This window comes from Aureobasidium subglaciale, assembly GCF_000721755.1.
Source record: "Aureobasidium subglaciale EXF-2481 unplaced genomic scaffold scaffold_13, whole genome shotgun sequence".
Lineage (NCBI taxonomy): Eukaryota > Fungi > Ascomycota > Dothideomycetes > Dothideales > Saccotheciaceae > Aureobasidium > Aureobasidium subglaciale.
Window position 1 is genome coordinate 422,671 of NW_013566982.1, and position 18,488 is coordinate 441,158.

Consider the following 18,488-nt stretch of genomic DNA (forward strand, 5'->3'; position numbering starts at 1 on the left):
TCGATGGAGAACCATTCGCTATGCTAAATATGCTGATGCTACAGAAATGCAATCTGCTAATTCTCCAATCTGCTGTCCGTTGTTGAAGACATCAAGCTCGAGCGGTTGTACTGACTTAAAGCCCGAGCTACTTGCCTCCGTCGCGGACAGGATATGGATAGTAAATCTGTTTCCTCTGTTCCTTGAGAAAGCTAAGCACAAGCACCTCATGCTGAGCAGCGAATCCACCTCACATCCATAACTTTTTCCTGCAGTTCTTGGCGCCACACAGGCAGTCCACGACCACGCTGTCTTCATCCACGACTTCCTTCGTTGCTTGTCCGGCCTCGCCCTCCTCAAGGTCCATATAATCGAAGGTTAGCTCCGTTCCGGCAGGGATGTCGGTGAGAGCAAAGAAGGCCAGGTCATAGATCGTGCGATTATACTTGTTGTAACTGACCGTGAAAAGACGGCAGTTTGGGTTGCAGGAATGATTGATAAAACGAGTCGGGCCACCCATCTTCTGGCCGTCCGCAACATAGCAATCGCTTGTCTTCAAGGAGCCCGGAAGACCATCATCGTTTGCAAATTTGTCGAGCCAGAATAAGTAGGATGCTTTCTCGGGGCCGGAAGATGATTCGCGAGCATCAGCTTCGGCATCGGTGATAAGCTCACCGATGTACCGGTCAATGTACTGGCCACGTCTCAAGTTTTCGGGGCAGCGTAGACCTTAGAGTAAGTTTAGTAATCAAAGGTGGTCGCTGCGTAGGGATCGAGAACATACCGAATCCTCTCTTACTCGTTCTGAAAACCTCGAGCGGGATTTTACGACCTCTCTGCACAAGGCGGTTCTTGCAATTCGGACCGCATCGACATCTCGAGTTGCATTCGTACAGGACGTTTCTACTTTCGAGGTAGAAACTGTCGAGCACGTACTGCTTGATGTTGATCCGGGGATCATGATCAATTCTGTACGGGAATCGTTTCGAGAGGCCCTTAGGGTCGAGATCACCTGCTTCCCATGCCTCGTATTGAGCTCTTTGCTCTTCATCGCTCAGTCCCTGTCCGCGGAAGTCTGGAGTTGCGTATTCCAGGCATTCGCATCTCTTCGTGTACTCGCAGCCACGGTTGCTACCCATATCTGGTCGACACTTGGAGCATCCCATTTCAACAGCATCGGCTTCTCTCGACACACCCTCGCCGTAGACATAGTCTTGGATGTATGTGAAGCTCAATGAGGGTGTCTCCTTGTTCACTTCGTTGACAAAAGTGACAGGTGGACCAGGTATACCAGCCAGTTGTTGGAGGAATACCGCTCGGACAAACTTGCGTCCCTTCTTCACTCCTTCATACACTTCAGCTTTTGCGGCTGCGAGCATTGCAGGAGTTGGAACTGTGGTGGCATCGATACGTTCAACTTTGGCAGATGTCAAATAGTGGGGATAGATGTCACCCGATTTTCTGAACAGGACTCCGTTGTACACCTCTAGTTTTTGAGTGGCTCGATGGAAGTCAGGCGTGGTAGTGGTGTCAAGTGACGATGCGCGCCTTGACGCGCCCTCATCGTGGGGACTCTTTCTTTTCAGTGAAGAGGTCCTGAGTGATGGTGCTTTGAGAGCTTCGGGATGATCGCGCTTGAGTCTGATTAGATGTAAGCGACTCGAAGTGAATGCAATGAAATGGAACGCAACAAAATGATATAAATTGGAACCTGCGGTGAGGAGCGAGGAGGGAGAAGGGAGGAAGTGAGGTGATACCTGGCAATATACTCCGTAATGTAGAGCTGAAGAACGTCGGCGATTGAAATGAGATCCTCGAGTCTATGCCATGATAGAACGGCTTGGGAAGGATCATCGTGTCGCCAACGAATGAGATATTGTTCGTCCTGCAAGTAATATATAATCAGCTTTTGAACGTCGGACGTTGGGGTAAAGGACAGGGTGACCTACGCCGTCCACGACCCGGTGAATGCATATCTCGTGCACCTGTTGGTCAACCAATCTGTTAGTCCTGTGCAATTCAGAAACTGCCGAGTGATTCCGCAAGATGGAAGATCGTAAAAAATCAGGTTTGTGACGCGTAAATGAAACAGTGTCAAGACGCGTAGGAAGCCGATGTTTACGGAAGTAAATAACCACTTACCAGCTCTTTTTGCACCATGTGGCGTGCTACCGGCCAGGGCATTTTATTGCTTGCTTACTAGATGCGTTTATGTTAGTTACAGCTGGAAAGACAGTAATAGAGGCCTACGCGCACAGAATGTGTGCGCGTAAGCTACTAGAGATAATCCGCCTATAAATGGCTACTATAATAAAGCGGCGCCATATAATGGAATTTAGGAAACGTTAGTACTTACCTAGTAACTAAATAGTAAGTTAAAGCCTGTAAAGGGTTTAAAGTAGTAAATTAAGTGGTAGAAGTTAACTTTAGTAAAGTTAAGGAATAGAGATAGATTATTTCCCTAATTTCTAGGTAGGGGTAAAGCCGCGCCGTATAATTTAGAGTCAGCCGGGATCTTTCGTGACATTAGTTCTACCTAATCTAGTTAGTCTATTACCTAACTAGTATAATAGCTACAATATATACTATTAGTAGATATTTAGACACCTTAGACCTAGAGTAAAACCGTTCTATAATTTTTTTTCTAGGATCTTACTTTAGGAAAGAAAAAAAGAAAAAAAAGGAATTCTACTTCTAATCATTATAGGAATTAATTCTAGAGGCGGGTATAAATCAGCTTAAGTATTAATTAGATGCATAGTCTTATTTAGCAAAGTAAAGCTTCTTCTAAAGTACAACATAATAAGCTCTGTCTATCCTGCTTGCTAAACGCCCCGCTAAATTAGTAGTAGTAGTAGTAGTAGTGGTGGTGGTGGTGTTTATTTAAGCCATTGCGTTAAGTTAAGATGCCACCGTCTTGCACTTTCATGATTTAGCAGCAGCAGGATTGCCAGTAGTATCCTTCTCAGCTTCTAGCGTACGATGGCCTTCCAGGGCAGAGCCTGCGACCTTTTCCTTCTCATCGTCGTCGTCATCGGGCTCGTCCTCGTCAATGTCTTGAAGGCCATCCTGGCCACTGCCCTTGCTCTTGTTATATTCCTCGCGATGCTGAGGTACGTAAGCGATAATCTTTCTTTTATCGAACCATCGTCCGTTGAAGGCTTCGGCGCATAGAGCAGCAGAATCAGCCTCCTTGAACCGTACGGTAACGACGCCCTGTGCTTCGAGGTCATATAGCACTGTATTTGTGACTTCGCCGTACTTGGAGGCCTCGTCTCTGATATCGGCCTTGATATCGATCAGAGCACCCGCATCCTCGTCCAGCTCATCCAGGGTGAACATGTGTTTCAAGACGACCATTTTGGCATATTTCGAGGGATTCGGGGGAGGAGCGACCACGCTTGGATCGTCGTCATCCCAGTCTGCTAGGCGGCTACATGCGATGTCAGCATTGGATTCACGATAATCATGGCTCTCAGGTGTGCTAGTGACTACGTATACAGGGCTGTAGAAAGGCACAAACATATTTCGAATCAAAAAGCTGACCTGGGAGAGCCTTGATTCAAGGTGCTCTCGCCGGAGCGAGCCCGTCTTTGAAAATGTTTGTGCCTTTTTACAGCTCCATCTTGGCTCACACCTGCCGCGGGAGGAGAGACTTACGCGTTCATCTGTTTTGTCTTCTCAATGGCCAGGTAGCGGTCCTGTTTCGGCCGTCTCTTCTTGATGTTCTCAACAGACACTTCCTTCTTCTCCTTCTGATCCTTCTGATCCTTGTTCTTGTTCGAGTATGAGTCGTCGACCAATTCGACGTGCAGATTTCCCTCTCCTGGCTTGCGGAAGTCGGTGCCGTCCAGCATGGTAATAGCGAGGCTGACACTCTGGGGCTTGAAGTAGATGACCTTGGCCTCGCCTTTGAAGTTGCCCTCGTCGTCGGCGTACATGCGGATCTTGGGTAGGTTGGTGTGAATATCCTCTTCGATGATGCCGTACTTTTTGAAGACGTCGTGGATTTCGTCGATATTTGCATCGAGCGGCACGCCTGTTACGTAGACGGCACTGTTTGGTCGGTCGGTCTTCTGTTTCTTGTCTTGCTTCGATGCTGCCTTGATGTCTGCCTTGCGCTTCTTGGTATCGATAGCCGGCGCATTCTCGTCGACGTCTTTCATAGCATAGATTGAAGCCTGTTGCTGCATGAGAGCCTCATCGACTGAAGGTACCCACTTCTCGAATTGCGCATTCCATTCGTATTCTTCGCCATTGTCATCTTCCAGAATCCATTTCTCACTCGTTTTGTCGAATGATACGCGCACATCATTTTTGAATTCGGCCTCAGTGGCAGGGAAGGCGATCCGTGCTGAAACGCTTGATTCGGCCATAGTCGCAAGTAGAGAGCGGTATAGCGAGAGTCAACAGTGACGGACTTTTCGAGAAGCTAACCAGCGGGACACTTCGGCGCCGTCATTCTCGGACTGCGTCATGCGGGGGAGCTTGAACCGCCCGCTCCAGGGCCGCTTTGCTCTCCTTTCGCAGCTGCCGAAAGACACAGTTCTTTTTCAGCTTTGACCACCGTCTTTGAAAGAGCCTCACCCAACTCAGGAAGATATTCTGCTGTTTCTTGATCGAGTTGAGGCTATTCTCTAGCTGCTGAGGCAGTTATTACGCTTCCAAACTAGCAGACCTCGCTTGTTGCCAATCACTTGCCTGCCTCAGCATATGTCCGTTACCTAGTTGCCTAGCTGATTGTACAAGCAGGATTCTAGTGGGACAAATGCCTACCTATATGATAGCCGCGAAAGGGTCGATGTACCAAGAGCACAACGAGCCATGCAAAATTTGTCATCAGGGCTCGTCGAAGCTTCAACCAGAACAGTGTCTAATTGATCGTACTCATTGCAGTCAAGTCGTCGGCTACAAATTTGCCATCCTCGGAGCCTCTGTGTTCCGATATGCATCCCTTTACACCTGACACCTACTATGTCAATGGCAAATTCAGGTACAAAATGGCCTTTTGGGCTTATCTGCGACTGCACGACGTGCATCATCGCATCTGTTTTATGCTGTTTTATTCTGTCTCCAAAGGTCACATCGCGCAGGTGCCGATCTCGTACTTGGTTGTTGCAACCGCGTACTTCGTTACTGGAGTTCAAGGCAAGCTATACTGATATAGGGGACAATGTCGATGTATGTACTTGTTTTCAGCATTCCACGGCAACTTGTGCGTCGCCATGCCGACGAAGGGAATGGAATTAGATAAGCTGTGACATCGACATTGCCTTTGTTTGCACATTCGATGCCATCAGATGGTTGTTAAGTATAGTGTGCAACTGCTTACGGGACCCGCATACGCTCCATCCACTCCTTCACGTTTGGCAATCGATCCTTTGTTCTGTACTCCATCACCTCAGCAAAATATAAACACATTCTTTACCTGCCTAATTTCTCAAGACACTTTTCCGGTCTTAGACCAATTTTTCTGTCTTCGCTCGCGAGAGCTTGTACTTGTCAGATCTACCATCGTGTTCTCAGAATGGACGCGTGCAAGTGACGGGAGCATCAACTTTCACAACCTCAAAGTTCACTGAAGTCGCCCAATACTTGACGCCGAGAAGTGCGCACTTTCAAAAGAAACCTCTACCATAACAACAAGCTGACTCGATGGCAGAACCTGAGCATCACCATCTACCTGCCTGCTTCATTATGAGTGGCACAGGTCCTGGCGAGTCGGACACGAACTACGTCCCTCTCGTTGCTTACAATGGCACTGCTCCTACTGGCGGCGACTCGCTGAACGACAACCTGAACATCTTCTACGAGGTATGCAATTCCGCGGCGCTCATTGTTAAAATCGTTACTGACTATCTGCGCAGAGCGGCGATGTAGCTTTCATCATCATCTGTACCGCCTTGGTCTTCTTGATGATTCCAGGCGTAGGGTGAGCCTGCATGGCCCATGATTTCTTAGCGCAGCCATGCTGACCGTACTCACAGATTCTTCTACTCTGGACTGGCAAGACGCAAGTCGGCTCTCTCGCTGATATGGCTTTCAATCATGGCTACTGCAGTCGTCTCATTCCAGTGGTTCTTTTGGGGTTACTCGCTTGCCTTCTCGCACAAAGCCGGCAAGTTCATCGGTGCGCTTGACAACTTCGGGTTCATGGACGTCCTCGCCCAGCCCTCGGTTGGAAGCTCGAGAGTCCCGGATCTTCTGTATGCGGTGTACCAGGGCATGTTCGCCGCCATCACGTATGTCCACTTTCGAGGCTTGTTCATGAGGCATGAGATATTAACCTCCTTATAGTGTCGCTCTTGCCGTTGGCGCTGTTGCCGAACGTGGTCGCCTCTTCCCTTGCGTCCTCTTCATGTTTATCTGGACCACAGTCATCTACGACCCCATTGCTTGCTGGACCTGGAACCCCTCAGGCTGGCTGTACATTCTCGGTGGCCTTGACTTTGCTGGCGGAACTCCTGTTCACATTGCCTCTGGCTGCGCCGCACTTGCATACTCTTTCGTGCTGGGTCATCGTAAGGGTCATGGTACCCATGAGCTCAACTACCGTCCTCATAACGTCACTCACATCGTCGTCGGCACCGTGTTCCTCTGGTTCGGATGGGTTGGATTCAACGCCGGATCTGCCCTCTCTGCCAACCTCCGTGCAGTCATGGCGACCATGGTCACCAATCTTGCGGCTTCCGTCGGCGGTATTACTTGGTGTCTTCTGGACTACAGGCTCGAGGGCAAATGGTCGACTGTTGGCTTCTGCAGCGGAGTTGTCGCTGGTCTGGTCGCAATCACTCCTGGATCTGGCTACGTTCCTGCTTGGTCCGCCGTTGTCTTTGGTGTAGTCGCTGGTATCGGCTGCAACTATGCGACAAAGCTGAAGTATCTCATTGACTGTGACGACGCACTGGACATCTTTGCTGTGCACGCCGTTGGCGGGTTCATTGGCAACATGCTTACTGCCCTGTTTGCTGCGTGAGTCTCGAGAAAATTTTCATGAGGACGTCGACTGACAGAACATAGTGATTACATAGCCCACTTGGATGGAGTTACTGTAATCAGTGGAGGTTGGCTTAACCACAACTACCGTCAGCTTGGTGTTCAGTTGGCTGGATCTGTCGCAGGTGGCGCTTATTCTTTCATTGGCTCCTTGATCATCCTCTACACTCTCAACTTCATCGGCAAGTATCTTGCTGTCTTCAGACTCCGCGCCACACCTGAGGAGGAGGACTTGGGTATAGATGATGTCGAAATTGGCGAGTTTGCTGTAGGTCTTGACTCGTGGAAATCATAAGATCGCGACTGACATGTAGCACAGTACGACTACGTCGAGGTGATGCGTGACGTTCAGCATGGAGAATCTGGTAGCGTGTCCAGCGACGATCGTGAGAAGCCATCAACTCCTACCAACAACGGCATGCCAGTCAAGCGCTTCGAAGAGGGATCGCCATACCAGCAGCACACACCTCTTGGAGCCAACCCGCCCCCTGCTCACCACACTCCTGAGCCTGTACTTCCTGCTGGAAACTTTGTGTAAACATGGACGTGTTTCACGGTCTCGACTGAAGCTTGAATGCAGGAGTTGGACGTTTTGTTTTGTTGATGAGGCTTACCCCTGCATAGCAGACAATTGTTGATGAAACTTGATACAAGGACTATACCCTAGATTTGCACGTAATTGAGAGTTGTTGATTCTGAGAGCCTGCGAGTTGCTTCGACGTGAAAATGATGATGAATGTGACGAGGAAGAAGAACGGGAAGTCATTAAGTTGGCAGCGGAAATAAGGATGTCGAGGATCGTGGCGGTGCTGTGGAGTAGGCACGGACACAGACCTGTAGTTTCATTGGTCGGTGTGGCGCCGCCCTATAAGGAAACGACGGGAAAGTATGGCCACCAACATGGCTTGACAGGCGTACGACCAAGGCACGCGTAGGATATAGAACTACATCCTCGAGCAGAAGTTGAGGACACAAGGTCCAGAGGCATATTCTCGGAGGCGTCCAATCAGAACTAGCATCTCTTGGCGTTGCGATGGCTCAGATGGACTCTCAGGCTCCCGCGCCAGCGCCCGCCTCAGCACTTCCCTTAGTATCGCCCATCATGGAGGAGAACGACGAACGCCCAGATCTGGTTCGAGCCATGGACTCGTCAGGTACCGATGTGACAGAACTCTCCGAGGACTACGAGACGGAGACCGAGACCGACGTGCCGGGCCCCGACGATGCCGACGTGCAAAGGATGCATTACCAACCCGTCCATCTGGCCGACGGACAGATGACGCCTGCCTCACAGTTTGGCTGGAGTGTGTCAAGCCACTCGCGCGCTCGGAATGGGTCTGGCGGTGGCAGCGGTCCTTCCAACATCAATACGGCCATCAATCCCGAGCCCGCATACCCGGCTCCTCCTCAGCTTCTGTCCACACATCCAATACCACCAGGCCAGACCCGCCCAGCTCGTCCGCCCGCCGTTCGGCAACCCTCAAATGCCTACGCTCCCGCCCGTCGCCCTCATCAATATTCCTACAACAACACCGCCCAACGTGCACGCACTACCTCGACCAACCGTGTCCGCCGCAATCCAAACGCAGAATACCGCGCCCAGGAGAAGGCCTACGTTCAACGCTTGCGCCAGGATGCTCCGCCCGACGATTTCTTTGTTGGCGAGCCACGTACACCTAGTCTTGACTACAGCGACGGCTCCGAGCCCGACGACGAATCACCAGCCGCTGGAGAAGTTATTGAGCACGACTATGATGAAGAGACGGCATTATACTACGGCAATGAAGATATGCAACCTTCAATCGAAGAGTTGAAGATTCCAGAGAATCGCGAGCGCCTGGAATGGCACTCGATGCTGGCCAACGTCCTCACCGGAGATGTTGTCAAGCAAGAGAAGAAACGTTTGATTGGTGGTCAGGATCCTCAGAGCGACCGATCTATGATTATGGAAGTCTGGACTGGCGTAAGAGCAAAGGTCTGCGGTCGTTCCTTGGCCGCCCAACGACGAATGATTGAGGACGGGCGAAGCAAGATCAAGGCTGTCATCGAGGAGATTATTGGTTTCGAAATCAAAGGCGAGGCCGAGGCAGGCAAGATCCCACTGGAACAGGTGCGCGACGTTGTGCAGAAGATCGAGAAGATCGAAGGACTATACCCCACCCGCCAGTCTTTTGTCCAGGCAAATCCTCGCGCTGCATCCGACGCCTATGTCAATAGCTGCGATGCCGTCATGTCCTGGCACAATACTACCGACCTCATCAACACTCAGCTTGGGATTCTGCAGGCTTGGGTCGGTAACCAGGAACTGTCGTTCGACAAGCCTCGTCAGCGTGGTCTCCAAGACACTCATGGTCACATCATTGATGAGAGCACCTTCATCGATCGTATCCTCAAAGAAGACGGTTTGCGTTCATTATGGGATGAGGAGAAGGAGTCCAAAGAGAACAAGTCAAATGGCCTCTTCCACGTTGTCAACACTGTCATCGACAAGGCCAAGTCCACCCTCATCTCGAATGCCGAGTCTTTCGCCGATCGTCACTTGCCTCCCTACATCGAGGAGCTGTTGACGCTGATCAACTTCCCTTCGCGTCTTGTGCAAGAGGTCATCAAGGTTCGTATAGGTTATGCAAAGAAGATGAAGGATCCTGCTCAACAAGGCGTCATGATGGCCGAGCAAATGATTCTGCAATTCCAAAGTCTTCTCAAACTGGCCGTCAAGGTCAAGGAAGCATATCTTCTGGCTGCTCACCCTGAGCCTGGTTGGGACCTCCCGCCATGCATTGACGAAAACTTCGATCGCATAGTACTCGAAGCCGTGCGCTTTTACTTCCGCATGTTGAACTGGAAGCTCATGGCCAACAAGAATACGTTCAAGGAGGCCGAAATTCTTGAACAAGAATGGGGCTTCTGCAACGAGCTGGGTAGGCACCTCGAAGGTGGTGACGTCGAAGTCGCCGAGCAGTTCAGTTCTTTGACTTCAAAGTCACTGACCCGACTCACATTGCACTTCGAACGCGAATTGCAGAAACGCCCTGATGAAGTCGCTGGCGCTGAGATGGATAAGAGATATAAGAACATCCTCGATTCCGTTCGTGTGCGCCAGCGTAAGATCTTCCGTTTCTCTCGTTTGTTGAGCCAGCGTTTCGAGAACTCTACCGAATACAGTCTCAACATGAACTCAGTACACATGCAGGACCTCATCGACGCGCTCATTGGCTCGGGCCATTTCTTGATTGACACAGACTCGGAGAAGACAGGGCTGTACTTCATCGCCTGTCCCACTCTGGATGGTCGTCTCAAGGAGATTGAGACCCTACTCCGTACCTGCTACCACCCTGAGGAATTGATCGAAGACCTCACAAATCCCTACGTACTTATCCTCAAGCCGGAAGGCGCCATCTCGTGGGATGGTGCAGTCCTCGAGAGATCTGGTTTCTCACCCCCTCACATCGACCTTCGAACAGGCTTCATGCGCCTCGTTGCCGATGGTCCCCAGGAAAGACTCGGAGATGCTAATACAGCTTTTGCATCAAACATCGGCATCGACCTCAATGTTGTTGTGCCACAACGTGCGAACATGACCAGAGTTAACCAGGAACTCCAGAAGATCAGACGCACCACTTACAAGCTCAGTAATACCATTATGGACAGTGTTGAGATTGTGCGCAAGCAGACCGAAGGACTCCAGTGTCAAGAGCTGATTCAGACATGTTTCGCTTTCGCCACCGAGTTCGGACAACGTTCAGTACTCTACATGGACCCCAACCGTCGCGCTTACCACAATTTGAAGATGACGAGACTTGCACTTGACTGGGTCAGTTTCGTTGCTGATGATTGTATTCCTTCCGACCGCAAGACCTTCCGCTGGGCGGTCGTCGCGCTTGAATTTGCCATGGTCATGACACGAGGACAGAATATTCTCTCCATCAGCATGACTGAATACGACAAGCTGAGAGCTAAGGTTGCTGGATGCATGTCATTGCTAATCAGTCATTTCGATATCATGGGCGCTCGCTCGAACGTTGCCGCCGAAGCAGAAAAGTTGCGATTAGAAAGCATGGCTGGTAAGCTTCGTTTGGATGTCAGCAAGCTCAAGGACGACGACGAGAGCTCTAAACTCGTTCAACAACAATGGGTGGAGCAGCTGCAACAGATTGACGAGTTCCGCAAGGAGCGTGAGGCTGAGCGACAAGCTCTCGGTCGCGTTCTCGAAGACAGCAATGAAGCTGATCGTGCGTTGACATACTTGTCTGCTTCGGCAGGTAACGTTGTATTGCGATGGCAACAGGGTCAGTTCGTCGGAGGTGGTACCTTTGGTTCCGTTTACGCAGCCATCAACCTTGATAGTGGCCATCTCATGGCCGTCAAGGAGATTCGACTTCAAGATCCCCAGCTCATCCCGACAATCGTCTCACAAATTCGCGACGAGATGGGCGTGTTGCAAGTGCTCGATCATCCCAACGTTGTCAGCTACTACGGTATCGAGCCTCACAGAGACAAGGTCTACATCTTCATGGAGTACTGTTCAGGCGGCAGTCTGGCAGGTCTTCTCGAACACGGCCGTATTGAAGATGAGACAGTCATCCAGGTGTACGGTCTTCAGATGTTGGAGGGTCTAGCTTATCTCCATGAAGCAGGTGTTGTCCATCGCGACATCAAGCCCGAAAACATCCTCCTCGATCACAACGGTGTAATCAAATACGTCGACTTTGGTGCGGCCAAAGTCATCGCCAAGCAGGGAAAGACTCTCGTGGCCGATCCGACCGGCCGTGGAGGACGTCAAAACTCCATGACCGGTACACCCATGTACATGTCTCCAGAAGTCATCAAAGGAGGCGCACCAGTCAACTCTCGGCACGGCGCCGTCGATATCTGGTCTCTTGGCTGTGTGATCCTTGAAATGGCCACCGGACGTCGTCCATGGGCTTCTCTCGACAACGAGTGGGCCATCATGTACAACATTGCTCAAGGCAATCCTCCTCAACTTCCCACCAATGACCAGTTGTCAGAACTTGGATTGGACTTCTTGAAGAAATGCTTCGAGCGTGACCCGGCGAAAAGATCCTCGGCTGCTGAATTATTGCAACATGAATGGATTATGCAGTTGAGGAATCAGTTGTCTCTTGAACCTGGTACGCCTGCGACACCGGCTTCGGAAGCAAGTTTCGGGAGTATGAGTAGGCATGAGAGCAGCAATGGGTCATTCAATTGATGAGGGGCGGTTTTGTTTTTTGTGTGAGTGATTGGTCTGATTGGGGTGGAATGTTTGTCGTTGGTCTCTCTTTGCATTATCGTTGTTACTTCTAGGCATCAGGCGTTCTCTCTTCTTGGCGCGACTCCTCCTATTCATTTCTAGTAACCTTTTTGCATATAAAAGACTATTTCACTCCTATGTTATCAATCTGTCATTTTTTCGACGTGCATCGATAACCCATGATTGAGAAAACGTCACATCGTCATAGCTTTTTCTGAAATAATCCCCGCCGTGCCTTCTCTATCTCATCGTCTCCATCAACAAACTCACCAGACCTGCTACATTCCGCAGAGACCACTGACTGCACAAGGCGTATCTGACCCAACCGCGCTCTTTACATTTCACGTCCAACAATCTCGTAGATGATGGCCGAAACCACACATGATGCCTTTCTCTCAAGAATGCAAAACTATACGGCACCAAACCCATCACTCCGAAATCCACGCATCAGTAAAGAGTCCAGCGACGCCGATCTGATCGAAGCAGGCTATCTCGCGGACAATCACGTAACTTGGGGATTCGTAATCTACAGAACCACATACTTGAATAATGAAGCTTGGATCGCGTTCCTACCACGCCTGCACTGGTGGACGAACGATAGCATGGAGATTTTCAACGGACAAGATGTTCTCGACAAGATGAGTTGGACAATCTTTGACAATGCCGAGGAGTTTGAGAATGCAAGTGTCGCAGATATCAGGGAGCAATTCCGGTCTTGGACGCAGACTGCAGTGCTATCTGAGCAAGGTGTGCAGGAAGCAGGGCTCTCACCACGGTATAGATATTGTATCCTCGTCGACTCTGAGGCATTGGAGTCTTGCGTCTCCTCGCCCGCGCCACCGGACTCTGACGAGGATAACCAAGGGTGGGTGAAAGTTATTGACAAGAATTTTCCCCTGGTGCATCCACTATTGAAAAAGAGGAAAGAGGAAAGTGGGTATGAGGAGATTGACGGTATCACGGAAAAACATGTCGGGTGGGTAAAATGTCCGTATACGAGTGTTATGACGGAGTATTATAGGTTGTTTAGGGATCTCAATGGATACATGGTTAGTTACAGGCGGCCGCCGGCTGTTATCGGGTATCCTTGGAGATGACATGGATCGGGTGGTGCAAAGGAGGAGGAGTAGACGAGCGATTCTCACACTGGTCGTGTTCGAAACACCACAGTATCCTGCATCTCTGACACTAGCTCTTTTCAAACAAAAAACATTCGCGGTACCATAAAACCATCGGATGTGCCACTCTTAGTGCCAGTATAAGCAGATGACTATGTGTAGTGTGAATCACCCTCGAAGCAAGCTCCCATCACAAGTACAGAGCGTCACGAGAAAGGCGAGAAACCGCGCTAAACATCTCACGAAAAAACAAACACGAAAGAACACAACAACCATTTTGTGCAACTGACTCTGGTTCAACATGCTCGTCGCTATTTGCGCTACTACAAATCTGGAAAAGAACAGGGAGGCTACAGTAGAAGAACAACCAATACAATTTGACCACTCCTTCTCATCCAAGTCTTCCTCCCCTTGGTTTCATCGCCATTTCCCATGCATACCAGCAGGCTTCCCATGGGTATCATTCTACGTGTTCCCAGCAGCGCATGAGCGACGAGGGCCTGTAGCATAAAAAAGCTATTTGATACTTGTAAGAAGAAGAACAAACAGTGCAGCAGAAATGTAGAAGAAGAAAAGCAACCGCAGAAAGCCATCCTCGTGTGTAAAAATCAGCAAATGGGACCTTCTATTGTAGAGGTCCTAGTTATGTCTTGACAAGGGCGACATGTTGCTGGAGTTGGGCCCGTAGTGCAGCCAGCATAAGAGCCGTGTTGTCCAAGAACATGGTCCGTATCGAGGACTTTGTGTTCGTGTAAGAGTGGAAATGGAAAAAAAAGCGCAGACGACGATGCGAATAGGCGCTCTTGTTGCGTGTGGACGTGATGAAGCTGGAGCAGGATGACGACATTATCCAGATTGGAAATCGCTTTGAACGCCGTAAACGCCATGCCAGTTGCGATGCAAATTGCCGCAAGTTGAGAAACGCCGGAACCATGTGTAAGCAAGTTGAAGAGACAAGGATGATCATTTGGTACTTGGACGAGGCTGCCAGTTGGCCAAGTCGAAAGCAGTCATTGGAGAAGGTGGACAGTCAAACGCCTAGATTTGAGGAGTCTCACTGCCATCACGATCGCAGTCGTGAAGGTACATGGGGGCGAACTTCTTAGCCCACTGGCGAAGGACGATGGAGGCTGTGGTGGGTCAGTATGGATTGATATGGGAAGAATGGGTCAAGGATACATACCCTTCAGGAACTTCTTGCTAGCGTACTTGCGGAAGAAGGCGTCGTGCTGGACGGGACCGTGGAGGTAGTCGACCATGAGCTTGAAGACAGGCTCGATCTCCTGCTCGGTGTAACCAGCGTAGACAGCAAGGGTGGCATCCTGTGCAAGAGTCAGTATAAGATATGGCAAGAGAGAATGGATGGTTCTTACCCATTCGCCACGGTCAAGGACGAGACGGGCGAGGTACATGGCGGCAGCAGCGACATGGCTAGGAGGGTACTTGATGAAGCGGTGGTCGAGGCAGCCAATCTCGAGAAGATACTTGCCAAGAGTGCGGGTCTGGATGTCGTAATTGTCGGCCTTGGAGATTCTGCGAAGGAAGTTCATGGGGTTGGGGTAGCTCAGATCGTAGTCCAGAGCGGCAAGGATGAAGCGCTCGGCGCTGAGGATCTCCTGCTCGGTGAAGCCGTCGTCGGCAACGTGACGGAAGTTCTGGACGTGAGGGGAGAGGACCTCCTCGTACTTGGAAGCGATGAACATAGCAGTAACACCAACGAGTTGGAGACGGTCGAGCTGAACGACCTTGGCCGAGAGGAAGCGGTCGATGATGTTCACAGCGAGGAACAAGGTCTCGGGCAGCAGGCGGAAGCGCGTGTGGACCTCGAGCAACCAGTCGACCAGGATGCCGCGCATCTTCCACTCAAGTTCGCCCTGGCTGTCCATGTACTCAGCGTTAGGAAGTGTGGTGATCTCAAGCTCCTTCATGTAATCGAAGATCTCGTGAACATATTCGGCAACCATGAGAGGATCGTCGAGGTCCTCGGAGTCCAGATCCTTGGCCTCAGTGGCCAGCTGCTCGAGAGTCTTGTACAGAGGCTCGTCCAAGTCCTCCTCTTCCTTGGGAGTTGTGCTCTCCACCTCTTCCTCAATGGCCTCGATCTTGACGGCATCCTTGACAAAGTCCTCATCCACCTTGGGGATCTTGGTTGTCATGTGTCTCTTGGCCTTGGGTACGTTGCCGGAGGTTCCGGAGAGAGGCATGGGCCTCTTGGCCTTCGACTCGGCACCATCGGACTTGATGGAGGCAGCACGGGTCGAGTTGGTGCGGGTTGAGGGCTTGGTGATGCCGGTCGGCTTCTGAGCGTCTCTGAGCTTACCACCCTTGGCAGCGGCGCCCTTTGTGTCGATGGTGTCGTTCTTGGTCACGTTGCTGACATCGCCGAGGGCAGCGCGTCTTCTGGTGGGCTGGACAGCAGCAGCAGTGGTGTTTGTGGTAGCAGCACGCTTGACGCCAAGGGCGGCCTTCTTAGGTGGGTCACCGGCGATGGCGTCGGGTTGAGACAGCGCAGCGGCCTTTGCGCGTGTCAGACGAGTGGTGGCGGCATTCTCATCGTTCTCGTTGGTCACGGCGCGTCGAACAGCTCTGGCCTGAGAGTTGTTAGGTTAGTTGTGGACGCGTCGAGGTATAGTAGTAAGGGAGGCTTGGCAGAGGTGAAGGACGGGCGACAGTGAGGACAGGGTGAGGGCGAGGGTACTTACTGGAGGCATGTTGATATGAGGATGAGATGTTCAAGACAAAGTCAAAGTCGTGAAGAAGTGGTGGAATGGCTGCTTTGACTGGGTCGAGTCAGTCTGGGCGGGCACAACAAACACGTCCGAATCGGGTAATCGGCTTCTGGACACGCGAGAGAACACACGTTAAAGAGCCGGAAGATGACCAACTGTGCGTGGTTGGATAAGATGGAAGCAATGGCGGAGCAGTAGAAGCAAAGAAGGCGGTCTGCTGGATACTGATGCTCTTGAAACAATTGACGCGCCGAGTAGGAGATCGAGGTCGCGGGTCGCAGGTCGACGAGGGCGGCAGGGGTCAATTTGGCAGGGACTCGGTGTCACGGCTGCTCTCTTGCTGGTCCCGGTCGATGGGAGTATTGGCGATGTCGACGACGACTTTTGCGGATGCTGAGGGAAGGGATTTGAAGAAGCGTGGTGCGAGATGTTGTTTGCTTTGGCTTTGAACATCAAAAGCTCGGACTTCTCGCGCTCACGTCTCGCGATTTTGGCCCAGACATGCAATGCAGATGACGACTTTCGTGTAAGAGCACAACTCCCAGCCTCGCCTTTGATTAAAACCACAACGTCTTCACAACACTACATAATTTCCTGTACAGTCAGTCCAATTATCCAGTTGCAACCCCTAGTTTCAGCACTTCACTCGGACTTTGTCACGTAAGAATAGACAGCAATTAGGCCATGGTATGCCTTGGACAGCAGCGGCACAAAAAATAGCACTTTAGCTCAAGGTCTCATCGCTGGGGAAACAACACACGTCTGGAAAGCGCGAGGGAAAAGGAAAGCCAGGCAGGCAGCCGCTCCTGCAAGGAGGAAGAGGAGCCGGACTTAAGCCGACCGCTCCTGCCTCCAGAAATGTTCCAATGTCTTGGCGAGTCAGCTTAGGGCTTGATCATAGAGACGGACAAGGCGTTCGGAATAATTCACAAGTGACAACCTCGACTCGTCGTGTCGCCGTGCTCTCCCACATCCGAGCAGACAACATGTTGCAGCCACGGCTATGGCAACAGCAGCCCTGGAGGCAAGCTCAATGCCTGTTCCGCTCTTCGACCAGCGCCTTCGCCCGCCGCTCGTATGCCACCGCCGTAGAGACTCCCAAAGTAGCGACGACAAACCGTGAGACGACGACGGATGCCATTGCCTTCAACCCTCCCACCGCTGCCCCAAGCCGAAGACGTGGTGGCTTCGAACTCCGCACATACAAGCCTCGCACTCCTGGTACAAGACATTTGCGCCGTCCCATCAACGACCATCTGTGGAAGGGAAAGCCTATTGCCAAGCTCACTTTCGCCAAAGTCGGTCACGGAAAGGGAGGACGTAACTGCACAGGTCGCGTGACCGTGCGACACCGTGGTGGTGGTCACAGAAGACGTATCCGTACTGTCGACTTCAAGCGCATGGAGCCTGGAAAGCACACTGTCGAACGCATCGAGTACGACCCCAATCGCAGTACCCATCTGGCCCTCCTCACGAGGCAGAAGACTGGAGAGAAGAGCTATGTCTTGGCTGCTGATGGCATGCGTGCCGGCGACGTCATCGAGAGTTACCGTGCTGGTATTCCTGGTGAGCTCTTGAAGAGCATGGGTGGTGTCATGGATCCCGGTATGCTTGCCGCAAAGACTGCCTTCCGTGGTAACTGCTTGCCCGTGCGCATGATCCCTCTCGGAACCCAGGTCTACGCCGTTGGATCCACTACAGGCAAGGGCGCCGTCTTCTGCCGCAGTGCTGGTACATTCGCAACTGTCGTCTCGAAGGAGGAAGTTGGCAAGAAAGTCAAGGAGGTCACACTTCGTCTGCAAAGTGGTGAAGTCAGAAGAGTCAGCCCTGATGCTTGCGCCACCATTGGTGTTGCCAGCAACCCTCATCATCATTTCAGAATGCTGGGTAAGGCCGGTCGTAGCAGATGGCTCAATATCCGTCCTACCGTCCGTGGTCTTGCTATGAACGCCTGTAAGTTTAATCCTCCTCGTATTGTTGTCACATGTCGTTCTTCTCTGACTGTCTATCTACAGCCGACCATCCTCACGGTGGTGGTAGAGGTAAATCGAAGGGTAACGTCCACCCTGTCTCCATCTGGGGACAACCAGCCAAGAGTGGTTACAAGACTCGTGCGAAGCGCAATCCCAACAAGCACGTTGTCCAAGAGCGTGTCCGCAACCAGGGCAAGAGAAGGACAAGCAAGAACTAAGCCATGTTTCTCTGCTGCCCTTCTTCTCCTCCATCACTGTACAGTAACATCATGTAAATTAAAAAGCATAAACGTCTCCCAAAACTCCTCACGCTATATCTTCGCAACTACCAGAGAATCACCACCTGAAGCGAAGAGGTCGATAGAGAATGAGAGAGCAATGCCAACAAGTACGTTAGAGCAGCTGAGCATCAAGCCGACGGCAGAGAAGTATGGGCACG

At 51.3% G+C, this 18,488-nt stretch overlaps 8 protein-coding genes across 8 annotated transcripts; 5 read left to right on the top strand and 3 right to left on the bottom strand.

Annotated features, from left to right (window-relative positions):
- Nucleotides 1-45: 45 nt before the first annotated feature.
- On the bottom strand, nt 46-2,163 carry AUEXF2481DRAFT_89676 (uncharacterized protein; the record flags this gene model as incomplete). The annotated part of the gene is made up of 5 exons (XM_013487521.1): nt 46-708; nt 764-1,620; nt 1,737-1,864; nt 1,929-1,964; nt 2,122-2,163. The coding sequence occupies 5 exons, from the start codon at nt 2,161-2,163 to the stop codon at nt 230-232; spliced, it is 1,542 nt and encodes a 513-aa protein (XP_013342975.1). The 3' UTR covers nt 46-229.
- A 537-nt stretch (nt 2,164-2,700) lies between these two features.
- Nucleotides 2,701-4,390, bottom strand: AUEXF2481DRAFT_98602 (uncharacterized protein). The gene is made up of 2 exons (XM_013487567.1): nt 3,640-4,390; nt 2,701-3,412 (listed from the first exon to the last, which is right to left on the bottom strand). The coding sequence occupies exons 1-2, from the start codon at nt 4,353-4,355 to the stop codon at nt 2,905-2,907; spliced, it is 1,224 nt and encodes a 407-aa protein (XP_013343021.1). The 5' UTR covers nt 4,356-4,390; the 3' UTR covers nt 2,701-2,904.
- A 152-nt stretch (nt 4,391-4,542) lies between these two features.
- AUEXF2481DRAFT_41020 (uncharacterized protein) lies at nt 4,543-5,582 on the top strand. The gene has a single exon (XM_013487431.1). The coding sequence runs from the start codon at nt 4,980-4,982 to the stop codon at nt 5,139-5,141; it is 162 nt and encodes a 53-aa protein (XP_013342885.1). The 5' UTR covers nt 4,543-4,979; the 3' UTR covers nt 5,142-5,582.
- Nucleotides 5,583-5,676: 94 nt separating this feature from the next.
- Nucleotides 5,677-7,664, top strand: AUEXF2481DRAFT_89678 (uncharacterized protein; the record flags this gene model as incomplete). Its single annotated transcript, XM_013487522.1, has 6 exons — nt 5,677-5,793; nt 5,847-5,911; nt 5,967-6,221; nt 6,277-6,951; nt 7,000-7,243; nt 7,295-7,664. The coding sequence occupies 6 exons, from the start codon at nt 5,677-5,679 to the stop codon at nt 7,511-7,513; spliced, it is 1,575 nt and encodes a 524-aa protein (XP_013342976.1). The 3' UTR covers nt 7,514-7,664.
- Nucleotides 7,665-8,008: 344 nt separating this feature from the next.
- Nucleotides 8,009-12,428, top strand: AUEXF2481DRAFT_697904 (uncharacterized protein; the record flags this gene model as incomplete). The annotated part of the gene is made up of 2 exons (XM_013487568.1): nt 8,009-8,279; nt 8,415-12,428. The coding sequence occupies 2 exons, from the start codon at nt 8,009-8,011 to the stop codon at nt 12,185-12,187; spliced, it is 4,044 nt and encodes a 1,347-aa protein (XP_013343022.1). The 3' UTR covers nt 12,188-12,428.
- AUEXF2481DRAFT_275991 (uncharacterized protein) lies at nt 12,299-13,601 on the top strand. The gene has a single exon (XM_013487569.1). It carries the CDS (start codon nt 12,592-12,594, stop codon nt 13,324-13,326), a length of 735 nt encoding a protein of 244 aa, XP_013343023.1. The 5' UTR covers nt 12,299-12,591; the 3' UTR covers nt 13,327-13,601.
- Nucleotides 13,602-14,385: 784 nt separating this feature from the next.
- Nucleotides 14,386-16,058, bottom strand: AUEXF2481DRAFT_5921 (uncharacterized protein; the record flags this gene model as incomplete). Its single annotated transcript, XM_013487326.1, has 4 exons — nt 14,386-14,477; nt 14,531-14,669; nt 14,721-15,938; nt 16,050-16,058. 4 exons carry the CDS (start codon nt 16,056-16,058, stop codon nt 14,386-14,388), a joined length of 1,458 nt encoding a protein of 485 aa, XP_013342780.1.
- A 1,004-nt stretch (nt 16,059-17,062) lies between these two features.
- Nucleotides 17,063-18,267, top strand: AUEXF2481DRAFT_66627 (uncharacterized protein; the record flags this gene model as incomplete). Its single annotated transcript, XM_013487506.1, has 2 exons — nt 17,063-18,029; nt 18,092-18,267. The coding sequence occupies 2 exons, from the start codon at nt 17,063-17,065 to the stop codon at nt 18,265-18,267; spliced, it is 1,143 nt and encodes a 380-aa protein (XP_013342960.1).
- Between the last annotated feature and the right edge of the window lie 221 nt (nt 18,268-18,488).